At 47.6% G+C, this 12701-nt stretch overlaps 1 protein-coding gene across 1 annotated transcript; it reads left to right on the top strand.

Moving 5' to 3' along the window:
* The first annotated feature begins 414 nt into the window (after positions 1–414).
* On the top strand, positions 415–1544 carry LOC125357531 (oocyte-expressed protein homolog). Its single transcript, XM_048354508.1, has 3 exons — positions 415–622; positions 716–898; positions 1468–1544. The coding sequence occupies exons 1-3, from the start codon at positions 415–417 to the stop codon at positions 1542–1544; spliced, it is 468 nt and encodes a 155-aa protein (XP_048210465.1).
* The last annotated feature ends 11157 nt before the right edge of the window (positions 1545–12701 follow it).

Raw genomic sequence — 12701 nt, forward strand, 5'->3', positions numbered from 1 at the left:
GAAACCCTTATCCTAGGCACTGAAGAGGATTCCAAATAATAATAATAATAATAGTAATAATAATAATAATAATTTCTCCACAGGCTGAAGTAGAATCAGCTTTTCCTCGTGGACGCTGACGTGCAGGGGCAGAGGCCCTGAGGCTGGAATTCTGGGGCTGGGATGACCCCTCCGAGGCTCTGGGCCCCCGGGCACCCCTACCCTCCCCCCAGAGCCCACATCCAGTTCAGGGGAGAAGCGGAAGTGACCGGGCACCGGAAGTGACCATGGCCCTGGGGGCTCCTAGGGGCGCCGCCCACGGGGCGGGGCTGGGGCCTCCTCAAGAGCCGGGCCTGGCGGAAGCCGCCCCAGCCTTTGCAGCCGGGCCTCCGGGCCATGGATCCTCTAGGCCTTGGGTCCGCTAGGGCCGAACCCATGGGGCCGGATGCGGCCGGACAGGGCGGGCAGCAGCCGTCCTCCCCCCAGGAGAGGCCGCGTGGGGCCCCGCGTCTGCGCCCCCAGGTTCGCGTCCGGCCGTGGTGGTTTCCGGTGGAGGACATGAGCCGCCCTCTGGGGTTCTACCTGGAGGCCTGGCTGGCAGATCAGATCTTCGGGGAGCGGCCAGGGCGGGCGAGGCCGCTGGGTCAGGCCCCCCACCCCCCACCGCCCCCCCAGCCCCCAGGGCGGCCCGGCCCTGGCCAGCCCTTCCCCCTGACCCCTGGCCCGACTCGTCCAGGTCCCCACCAAGCCGTGGTCTCCCAGCTGGCATGGCGGAGTCGGGCCTTGGTGCACGTGAGCAAGGTGGCCCGCGGCACCGTGGCTGAGGTCTCCATCTTGGGACGGCCTGCGGGGCAGAATCGCGTGAAGAGCTTTCTCCTGAGCCTCGCAGCCCGGGGCGCAGAGCTCCAGGACCGGCCAGGTGAGGGGCTTGGAGAGGCCCCCGGGGCCCTGGGGTCTGCTCACCCCCTCCGGCCGCCCCTTCGCCTGCGCACAGCGGTTTGCACTTCCTAAGCACTAGGAAGCTGCAGCGCCTCTGGGGCCGTCAGCAGGGTGGGGAAGGAGGGGAGGTTGGACACTCTGGGCGCAGCTGGGCCACTCAGCCTGAGCTGGGCCACAGGGGGATTCCCAGGGCCAGGCCGTGGTGGAGGTGTGAGCACCCCGTGCTGGGACTTGAACCAGGGTCCCGTGGCTTCCCTTCGTTTTATTTTTCCCCTCAAGGCTAGCATTCTACCACTTAAGCACCAGCTCCACTTGTGGCTTATTGGGGGTTAATTCAGCTGAGAGTCTCTCAGACTTTCCTGCCCAGGCTGGCTTTGAACCTCGGTCCTCAGCTCTCAGCCGCCTGGGCAGCTAAGGGTTACAAGTGTGAGCCACTAGGACCTGGCACAGGCCCAATCTTTAAAGCTATGTTGCAGATATCCATTCCTTTCTCCAGCCACAGAACGTTTTCTCCTTGTGGATGATTGGTATCCATTGCTTCTCTTCCAGCTGAGAAGATGCCTCAATCTGAAGAGTTCTTGAAGAGCCCTAAGTCAGGTGCAGACACTCCCCAGCATCCTGCTTAGACCGTCTAATTGTCAGGCGTGTTCTGTGGACAGCCTTGCTCCTGCTATTGAAGTTGGAGACAAACAAGTATTCTGAAGTTGCTGCATTTGGGGTTTGTGTGTGTGTGTGTGTGTGTGTGTAACTTCAGGGATATGAGAACTATTTGAATAAATAAATTTTGGGGCAGCTGGCATACAAAGACTTTTTTTGAGCACATAAAATAAATACATAAACCATATCGCGAGGTGAGGAGTGAGTAGAATCCTGATAGTGATATTTTCTCCCCTTTACATATTAAAAAGTATGAGTAGGTTTACAAAGAGGTTTCAGTTCAACAGATGAGTGCATGGCTACAGTAAATCTTGAGTTCCTACCATTTTTGTGATCAAAGGCAAATGCTCAAATGCAGGGGCATGCAAGTGATTGATGTTTTTTTGTGGTTATTGTTTGAAGTGGGGTCGTTTTTTGTTGCCCAGGCTGACAGACCACCCCAACTCTTGGGCTTAAGCAATCCTCCTACCTTAGCTCTCTCAGTCCCTGAAACTACAAATTGGAGGTTTTGTCGTCACTCTTTTGTTAGGAAACAAATTATATAAACCCCATAATTGGCTTGCAGACATGAAGATGAGTAAGAACCCACCCGAGAGCTTGTGGAAGCACAAATTTCATAGGCTCTCTCTCCAGATTCTGATTCTGTGCCTTGTGAAAGGCTCATAATGTGCATTTCTAACAAGCACAGGAAGTCAAAGTGACCTTCTGAGGCTCTCACGTGGAAGCTGTTGCTTGACAGGGCAGAGCTCCCGGTGGGCCTCTCCCACTTGTGCATGGGGAGCTGTCCAGCGTTCTGGATGGGCCCTTATAACGCTGGGTGAAAATGAGTCCTGCTTTGCTGTCAGCTGTATTGGTTTTCTGTGATGTCACAGAGGTTTTTGTGGCAGGCGGGGCAGCAGGCCAATTATAATCACACCTCAATGACCCGTCTATCTACAAGATGAGTCCTGCGCTTGGGCTGCCACTTTGGGAACTGGAATTCTTGGGTGAGAAAGTGCCAAGAGCTCTTGGGCTTTAGAGAAAGTCGAGGTTGGTTGGAATCATGCAATTCCCTCTCCTTGGCAGTAAGGGGAGCTAGACTTTCATAGGATTTTACATTCCTACAAGTCTTTAAATTGTGAGTCTTGGGTTACAGAGGCTGTTAACTGTTACCTATCTTTTCTTTAATGTCCTCATTTTTGCAACTTCTTGTCTATTTTGTTTTTCATAGGATAGACTTCTTAACTACATCGAATATTTTTCTGGTGTCCTCAGAAAAATGAGTGTGTGTGTGTGTGTGTGTGTGTGTGTACTGGAACTTGAATTCAGAACCTATGTACTCTCTCTTAGCTCTTTTTTTTCTCACCCTGGCACTTGACTACTTGAGCCACACTTCCACTTTTAGTTTTCTGGAAGTTAATTAGAAATATAAGTCTCACTGACCTTTTATGTCTGGGCTGTCTTCAAACTATTATCCTCAAATAACAACTTCCTGCGTAGCTGGGATTACAGGTGTAAGCCCTGTAAACTTATCAACTCCTGTTTTCTTTCCCAGATGTGTCAGTCCTGGGGCTTGTCCCTGAGCTTCTGGCCTTTTCTGTTTATGTGGAATTGAACTCAGGGCTTCATGCATGCAAGGCGAGCACTCTACCACTAAGCCACATTCCAGCTCTCTGTGTTCCTTTTGACCTACTTGACAATACCACACTTACATAGGCAAAGGATACTTCCTTTGTTCTAGGTTTCAGACCCCAGGGACTCATAGGATACATATTGGTCCTGCATGGAGCACCTAAACTGAATGGTTCCTGCAAAAATAATGTATTCAACTCAGAGCTAGGACAGCAGTGTGAGGCTGGGTGAGATTTGAGCCAAAATCTAAGCGGATCTCTCCTGTACTTTCCCATTTGCTTTGTGGTTTTTCTCCCCAGCGGACTGAAGCTTGGCTCTCATCATGGAAGGGATTGTTTATGTGGTCCTGTAGAGTGAAGTGAAGGTCTCCCAGTGTTCTACCATGTGAGCCACACTGCCAGCCCTTTTGTTTTGGTTCTTTGCTTGGGTTGGCCTGGAACTGGGGGTCCTCAGTGTGTCCACTTCCCAAGTTGCTGGTATTGCCACCGTGTGCCACCATTTCCAGCTGCATTTTCTTTAAAGAGGAATTAGCATTTTTATTTGTGATAAATCTGTAGTATTGAGGTACAGGAATGTATATTTTGAACCCATTGTGTCGACAGAAATATTTACTAGTGCAAAGTCCAATATAAAGTAGTATTGATATTTTTTCCTTGATGACGAACATACCTAAGGTTCTGCGCATACGAGGCAAGAGCTTTAATACTGAGCTACGAAGCTACACTACTAGTTTATGCTCACTTTTTTTTTGGCGAGTCCTGGGCCTTGGACTCAGGGCCTGAGCACTGTCCCTGGCTTCTTTTTGCTCAAGGCTAGCACTCTGCCACTTGAGCCACAGCGCCCCTTCTGGCCGTTTCCTATATATGTGGTGCTGGGGAATTGAACCCAGGGCTTCATGTATAGGAGTCAAGCACTCTTACCACTAGGCCATATCCCGAACCCCTATGCTCACTTTTTTAATAAACAAAATAACAAGAATTATAGCAGGAATTGCTTATAAATACTTCTACGTACATAATACCTTCAAGCAGTTTTGATTTTTTTTTCAAAATGTCACATTTTGCAGATGTGTTACATTCATGATAAAAACACTACCATCCCTAATAATAATGAGCTATTATTCATAATTTTTACCTGGGCAAATCAGTAGGTGCACTTCTGAGGTCTGTAACTTTTTTTAAAGTTCTTAAAACATTAATTACCACCACAGTCTGCTTCCAGTAATAGACCTAAAGTATTTCTGGGGACCAGAAGCATTGAGTTGGATAAACAACCTTTTTGCAAATGCAAATCAGTATTGTTGAACTCTGGGTCAAAGATTAGGTTTTTAATGATATTAACAGTCTGGCATTGAGAAACAAAAGCCTGTACATCACAAGTACTTTAATGAAAAAAAAATCAGTTCTGCTAGCTTATTCTACATTTATGTATCCATAAGATTTATATTTCATTCCTTTCATGTCACTGAAAAGTGTCTGTGGGCCTTTTGATTTGAAGTAGATGTATGAAGTAGTATTTTTCACCCCAAACTTCAAATTACTTATTTTTGTTTTTTCAAAGAAGCGGATTTGTGTTTGGAAACTATCTGTGCTATCTGTACTGCCTCTGACTTAAGATTTTAGTTTAGAATAAGGAAAATAGCTACCTCTGTTTCCCTAGAATAAAGACCGATTTTGCAAAAAATAAAATAAAATAAAATAAAAAGGCAGCCTACTTATGAAAGGGTTCATGAAACAACAGAAAGGAGGCAACCATTCAGCCAGCAGCTACAGAAGTAAATATTACCAATACTCCTAAATCCCCACCACACACACGCCCACTATTGGGAGCTCTCTGAAATCAGTCACTATTTACTCCTGGGTCTGACTTCTTTCACCTAACTTTGAGATTTATTCGTGTTGTCTTCTAAACATAATTCCTTTGTATGTTCCTCTCAGTCTTCTGTTGTATATGGTGGTCATTTCCTGTTTGGGCCTATGCTGAACAGTGTTACTATGAAGGTCTAACACGCCATTTGTTGCATTGTAGAACTAAGGTTAGCATTCCTAGGGCATACGGTATGCCTGAATTAAAACCATCAAGGTGAAGGATCTGTGTAAGGATGCAAAGAGTGCAGCTCTAGAGCATTTCCATCAGGCCTGAAATGCCCTCCTGCCCCTTTGCCAATGTTTTCTTCCAACTCAGACTGCTCAATATATGAAGAAAACTAATCTGCTTCAAATCCTTCCTCAGATCTCAGCCTTTGGAGGAGCTGGGATTCCAGGCTTGAGCCACAAGCAACTGGCTGTGTTTTGTTTTTGCCTCAATCATTTAAATCCCCTGTCCCAGCCTCTCAGTCCTGAGATTACAGCATGCCCCACTAGGTGGAGTTTAGTACTTCTCAAGGTCTGAATAGTCTTCTTCATCTGGTAAGATTTCCTGCATTTATTAGAATCATCTGCTCCTGGAGGAATTTCTTTGTAATAATTTCAAATAATTTTATACCACTTAGAAGGGAGAATGTGGAAGGGATTTGGAGAAGAATGTGCAGCTATAAGAAGCCTAAATAAAGTAAGGGATGGTGGTGGCATGGCCGAGCTCCAGGGGCTCATGCCTATAATTCTGGCTGCTCAGAAGAGGGCGCTCTGAGAATGGAGGTCTGAAGCCAGGCTGGGTACATATGAGAATCTTAACCCAACTAACCAGGGAAAAGCTGCAATTGAGGGCAGGGCCCAGGTGAGCGCTCAGACCCCGAGATGAACACCCAGCAGTGTCCACTTACAAAAAATATAACACACTTTATTGTCTTTTTGTAACTCGCAATCTTCAACCAGTAGAGGGGGCCCAGGAACTCATTAAATATTCTGAACTTTTAGCCAGGAGGCGCTGGTGAGATGAGGCAGCCAGGGCAGAGCAGGTGGCATAAGGCTGTTACCTTGTGTTCATTCATTGTTGTCACACGCAAACACATTACTCCTTTGACACCGATTTCCTAAGGCACCCAGGCTGGAACAGGGAGTTGCCCATCTCTTACTCAGGATTCCAATCTATAGCTCTGCCTGTTCTCCCAGGCTCACCAGTGCTCTGATCACCTCCCAGTTCACTCACAGTCTAAGGCATTTTTATGTGAGCTTAATGGAGTACTGAGGATTGATCTCGGGGGTATACACTGTCCCTCAGCTTTTGTGCTCAAGGCTGGCCCTCTACCACTTGAGGGACACTTCTACATCTGGGTTTTTGCTGGTTTCCTGGAGATAAGAGTGTTATATCCTTTGCTTCTTGAACTCGCTTCATGACTCCATCTTAGCCTTCTGAGTGGCTCGCATGAGCCACTGGTGCCCAGATGAATAGATTTTAAGAGAAAAATATAATGTAATAGAACAATAATAATATAAATAATTCCCAGGCTGAGCAGAGACCAGTACTGAAGGAGAAGAATGACCAGCAGTGCTTTCCCCCTGTGTTGGGGTCAGCTGTGCCTTTAAGGGGCCACAGCTGACCTTGGCCTGCCCCTTCCCTTCCTGCCTTTGTCATGAAGAGAAGGCCCTGCTCCTGGGGCAGCACATGTGTAATGGAGGACACCCCAGAAACCCAATCCTTGGGGGGCTGGGCTTCCGCCCCCCAAAGGAGGTCCCCTGACATCACTTGAGGGACAGCCCTCTGTGACCAATCTGCAATCCCTCTCTTGTGCCCGCCCTCGGGGGTATATCTGGGGGGCTCCTCATTTGAATAAACAGAAGCCCTAGAGGTTTTCTCTGAGATCTCACGCGCTCGTGTCTTCCTTGGGCTGGTGAGCATGGAAGTATTGCACCCACACGCAACCCAAGGCTAAACCCGGACCTCACTCCCATGTCTGATACCCTACTGGCCGGGGGGACATAAGAGAGTAGGTATGGACCCCCCGCAGAATAGATAGGTAAGCTTAGGACCCTTCCCCACGTGTTGGGGAGCGATAGAGCTAAGCCCGGCAAATTTACAACCCCAACACCCCTGTATTAGGGTTCTCCTCTTAAAAGATGGAAATCTACCTTAGTGGACAGCTCATGGGGATTCCCCGCCCTGGTTCAACCCTCTAGATGTAGTCTTTGGAGGATCATTGAGGTGTGTTTAGCCCTGCTGCCCTAAATGTGATCACTGACTAGCAGCCTGGGCAGACCTGGGAAGCTGTTGAAATATAGCCTTAGGCCTGCCTGAGATCTACGGAAACAGTGCTGTCACAAGATGCCACGTGATTCTTTTGTGGTGTGTGTGAGACAGTATTGGATCTTGAATTCAGGACAGTGCCTTGCACTATGGCTTGGCATTTTCATTCATCATGGTCACTCTCCAATGGGAGCCACACCTCTACTTGCTTTTTCTTCATTAATTGGAGGTGAGATTTTCTTTGATTTATCTGCCTGGGCTGGCATTGCTTTGATCCTTATAGCTCAGCATCTTGAATAGCTAGGGTTAGAGGTGTGAGCGCTCTTACTTGGCACTCTCCTGCCTAAGTGTTCTTTTATTTATTCAGTTCGTGAATTTTTTTTTCTTTTACCAGTCCTGGGGCTTGGACTGAGGGCCTGAGCAATGTCCCTGGCTTCTTTTGCTCAAGGCTAGCACTCTATGTTTGAGCCACAGTGCCACTTCTGGCTTTTTCTCTATATGCAGTGCTGAGGAATGGAACCCAGGGCTTCATGTATGCTAGGCAAGCACTCTACCACGAAGCCACATTCCCAGCCCCTAGATTATTTTAAACCTCAGTTAACAGCAAATTCTGTTAGGAGTATAAGTTGGTGCTTTACTTTTTTGTTGTTGTTGGTCATGGGGCTTGAACTCTGAGCCTGGGAGCTGTCCCTGAGCTCTTCAGCTCCACTTCCAATGCTTTACTTTTAAATAATGACTTATATAAAGCACCAACCAAAACATGGACACAAATTATTCACAAGTTTAATATAGAATCAAATAGTCTCCCTCCTCACCTTCATGATTAAGGGAGAGTTTGGAAAAGAAATAAAAATTCTGTCTTTTCACTTCTGGGCATCTACTCCTTTAGAAAGGAAATGCTCCCTAGTATGGTTCATGAGCCAGAAGATTTTCACTGATTCAGTGCATTAGGAAAGTGGAAGTTGGCAAAATATGCTAACAAACTTGGATGTAATAGTGTCCACTGACATACAATGAAAGTTAAGATATCAATAAATAAGTTGTAAAATAGCTAGAGTACAAAAAACACCAGGCTCTGTCCCCCAAATTTGAATACATGCACAGCCAGGTCTCAGGGTACAGAACCTGTGAAGAAGCAGAGCTTAGACAACATCAGGGAACCAGTCAGAGGATGTCTTTGATCTAAAGTAACCTCGTGGCTGGGCTGTCTACATAGTAGGACGTTGGGGACAGGGAAACTTCATGCTGGATAATAAAGTTAAGAGGAATGGAAACAAAGACTAGAGGCTCACAGCTGTAACGTTAGCTGCTCAGGAGGCTGAAAACCAACATGAGCAGGAACATTAATAAGATTTTTATCTCCAATTGACCACCAAACTGTCAGAAGTGGAGGTGCAGCTCAAATGGCAAAGTGCCAGGCCACAGTAAAAAAGCTAAGGGTTCTCTAGCCCTCAGTTCAAGACCCAGTGCTGGGCTGGGAATGCGGCTTAGCAGTAGAGTGCTTGCCTAGCATGCATGAAGCCCTGGGTTTGATTCTTCAGCACCACATAAACAGAAAAAGTCAGAAGTGGCTCTGTGGCTCAAATGGTAGAGTGGTAGCCTTGAGCAAAAGAAGCAAGGGACAGTGCTCAGTTCAAGCCCGAGGACTGGCAACACACACAAACACACACACACACACACAATATAAAAAGACCCAATGCTACCAGCAAAACTCACAAAGTAGGAGCTGGTGGCTTACACTTGAAATCATAGCTATAGGAGGGAGACCTCTGAGGTTCCAGGTTTGAAGACAGCCCAGGAGAAAAGTGCGCATGCGTGTACCTGTGTCCTGTTCATGAAAATATGCTTCTCAAAAAAACATATTGTGGGGGCTGGGGATATAGCCTAGTGGCAAGAGTGCCTGCCTCGGATACACGAGGCCCTAGGTTCGATTCCCCAGCACCACATATGCAGAAAACGGCCAGAAGCGGCGCTGTGGCTCAAGTGGCAGAGTGCTAGCCTTGAGCGGGAAGAAGCCAGGGACAGTGCTCAGGCCCTGAGTCCAAGGCCCAGGACTGGCAAAAAAAAAAAAAAAAACATATTGTGGGGGTTGTCCTAGTGGTAGAGTGTTTGCCTCACATACATGAAGCCGTGAGTTCCATTCCTCAGCACCACATATATAGAAAAAGCCAGAAGTGGCTCTGTGGCTCAAGTGATAGAGTGCTAGCCTTGAGCAAAAGAAGGGACAGTGATCAGGCCCTAAGTCCAAGCCCTAGGACTGGCAAAAGCAAAACAAAAGCGCGGGAGGAGGGCAGGACGGGTCGCAGTGCCGTCTACCGAACACGCGTGCCTGCTGCTCTTCCGTCAGGTAAAACACCAAGGGAGCGTTGAAGTTCTCTGGCCAGGTCCACCAGGCCCCCTGTTGTGCCAAGTCCCAAGACCACCACCAAGAAGACGACCGAGACTCAGACATTCCGAAACGCAATAGCAAGCAAGGCTTTATTCAAGCGGCGCCGTGGCCCGGGCCTTGTCCTACCCACCGACACAGCGGATGTTAGGAGGCAGCCTCGAGCTGCGATTATACAGAGCTTATAAAGGCCAAAGACCAAGTTATGGCAATCAGGTGTTTAAGCAAGCAAGATTACGGTACAAATCTGATTGGCTCAGGGCTCGAGGCATTCTAGGGGTGGCTAGAGTTAAGCATTCCCAGTCCTTAGAGTTCTCAACCAGCTGGGCCCTAATAGGCTTGTGCTGGGTTTGCTCACAGGGCCTACTTAAAGTGGGGTTCGCATGGTAAAGTGGGGTTCGCATGGTAAAGTGGGGCCCACGTGGTAAAGTGGGGCCTGACTTCAAAGTCAGGCACTTCACCCATGCTGCGCTCCAGGGCGCCTCGCCCTCTCCCGGCTCTACTGGGCGCCCAGCAAACCCAGAGCCATTGTGAAGAGCAGGAAGGGCTGAGCCCTGGGGTCCCTTCATCTTCACACACTGGGACAGGCCTCCCTTCCCCACCCTGTCCCACCCTAGAGAGGGTGAACCCGCCCTGAATCCCTGTGGGAAAAGCCACCCATCCCGGCCAAAGCCAATCTCCAAGCCCTTCACAGAATCCTTCTGTGAGAAGCTGGGAACCCAGGCCATGGTTGCCTTTCTAGACCTGGAGTCCAAACTCACCTTGTCTCTAGTTTCAAGTACTGCCAGCACAGATCTACTGAGAATGTGCTGGAGCAGGAAGGTTCGGGAATTGTCTCCCAGGGCTTTGCTGTTTTGTGTGTGTGTGTGTGTGTGTGTGTGTGTGTGTGTGTGTGTGTGTGTGTGTATGTGTGTGTGTGTTTGCCAGTCCTGAGGCTTGGGACTCAGGGCCTGAGCACTGTCCCTAGCTTCTTTATGCTCGAGGCTAGCACTCTGCCTCTTGAGCCACAGCAACACTTCCGCCCTTTTCTGTTTGTGTGCTACTGAGGAATGGAACCCAGGGTTTCATGCATGCTAGGTGAACACTCTACCACTAAGCCACATTCTCAGCCCCAATTATGGCAATTTCTCTAGCCAGAGTGTACAGGATATCACCCACTCTAATAAAACTACAAATAAATACAATACAAAATAAAAGCAAGACCTAGAGAAACAGACACAAGGATGTTATACTGTTGTATAGGTGGAGATACACTACAAAGTATTTTAAAATATGAAATTTTCTTAGAGGATCTTGAAGTCTGACTTTGGCCCCACCAGGCCTCAGTGGGGCTCAAAAGCCTGACAATAAGAGCAATTTTTAAGAACATGGTCCAATTAATTAGAAATTCTATTGCGCATGGGACAGACCGGTGGCTCACACCTATAATCCCATCTCTGAATGCTGAGACCTGGAAGATAGCAGTTGGAAACAGCAAAAGGTCAGACTAGAAGCCTGGCTCAAGTGGTAGACTGTCAGCCAGAAGTGAGCAAGGCAAGCAAAACCTCAAGGCTCTGAGTTCAAGCCCTGTACTAGCACAAACATATAAAAAAAATCAAAGTTACTGCTTTTCATGGTGGTTTATGTCCATAATTTCATCCATCCAGGAACTTGAGGCAGAAATGTGAAGGTTTGAGGCCAGGTTTCCTAGAGACACAAACTTTTAACAAGATTAAAAATGAAAAAGTACTGGGGATATGGCTCAAGGTCTAGGGCTAGACTAGCTCTGGCCTTGTTGGGTCCCCAGTGTATGAAGAAAAGGAGTAAGACGCCATGTGCTGTCATTCGCTTTATCTGAAGATTCTGGTTTGGATCTCCTTCCAAGCATGGTTTGTCTCAGGACCATACTTAAGAAAACTCTGTTCATGGTGTCTTAATTGAGCCCTGCCCAGCTTTCCCTCTAACTTAGAAATTTGTGTTTATACAAAAAGTCTGATCTCCAACCCAAGTTCAAACCATGCAAGGACAACAGTCATTTTCAGATCTTGAACATTTGACTGTTGGAGAGGATTCTGAGTTTCAGAATGCTTTCTTTCTCTCTAATTTTTGTATATATTTAAGTGGGGAGTGAGCATTGTTGTTGTTTGTGGAAAAAGTATTTTGGAAATGCCCTTAGGCCACAGGTGGAACATAAGCCCCACAGGACTGAAGAGTCCTTTGAAGCCACATGCGGACACACCCTTTAAACCCGTCTACTCTAGAGGCTGAGAGCTGAAGGACCATGGTTGAAAGCAACTCAGACAGTAAAGCTCAGTGACACCATTTTCAATGAATCATTACACAGCATGGATGGAGGGTTGGTTCAACTAGTAGAGCAGGCGTACAAGGAAGCCAAGCAAGTGTGAAGCCCTGAGTTCAAGCCACAAACTGCCAAAAAAACCCACCAAGTGCCATAATATCAATATCAATAACAATAGCAATGATACATTTAACTGCTTAGACTCAGAATAACCATGAAGCATCTTGATCATCTGAACCTTGAATGTTCTTCACTAACGGCCTCAGTCCTTGCGGGCTGCAGTGAGCAACGCAGGAACACCTTGAGAAGCGATCACTGCGGCAACTGCGTGCGTTATTCGACTTGTTCTCACAGTCATGATTAACGGAGTCAGCTCCTCAGGCCTCAGAGCTGCACTTGGAAGGCATCTCCACTTTTCAATACAGATACCACCATAGATAACTGCAAGGCTCCGCAAGTTCTATAATTCCTCATCACTTTGAATCAATTCACCAGAGGTCAGGGCAACTTTCACTTTTTCCCAAGTTTTCTAAACTAGACCAACCCAAATGCCTTCCTGCTGATGATGTAAATACATGCTTTTTCAGAGTATGTGGCTTACAGCCTGATTTAACTTGAGAGAAGTTATATTCTGGTGGCCAATTACATCTGACCAGCTGACCCCTTTGCCCTGGACGACGACTACCGTGGTGGAACATGGGAGGTCTCCAAGCACCCAACTCAGCCTCT

Source organism: Perognathus longimembris, chromosome 9 (genome assembly GCF_023159225.1).
Source record: "Perognathus longimembris pacificus isolate PPM17 chromosome 9, ASM2315922v1, whole genome shotgun sequence".
Lineage (NCBI taxonomy): Eukaryota > Metazoa > Chordata > Mammalia > Rodentia > Heteromyidae > Perognathus > Perognathus longimembris.

Excerpts from the sequence above, each read along its gene's own strand:
- LOC125357531 (XM_048354508.1), top strand. The coding sequence starts at position 415 with ATGGGGCCGGATGCGGCCGGACAGGGCGGGCAGCAGCCGTCCTCCCCC. Across the intron at positions 623-715 it reads AGGGCGGGCGAGGCCGCTGG|GTCCCCACCAAGCCGTGGTC; the intron begins GTCAGGCCCCCC and ends CGACTCGTCCAG. Across the intron at positions 899-1,467 it reads AGAGCTCCAGGACCGGCCAG|CTGAGAAGATGCCTCAATCT; the intron begins GTGAGGGGCTTG and ends CTTCTCTTCCAG.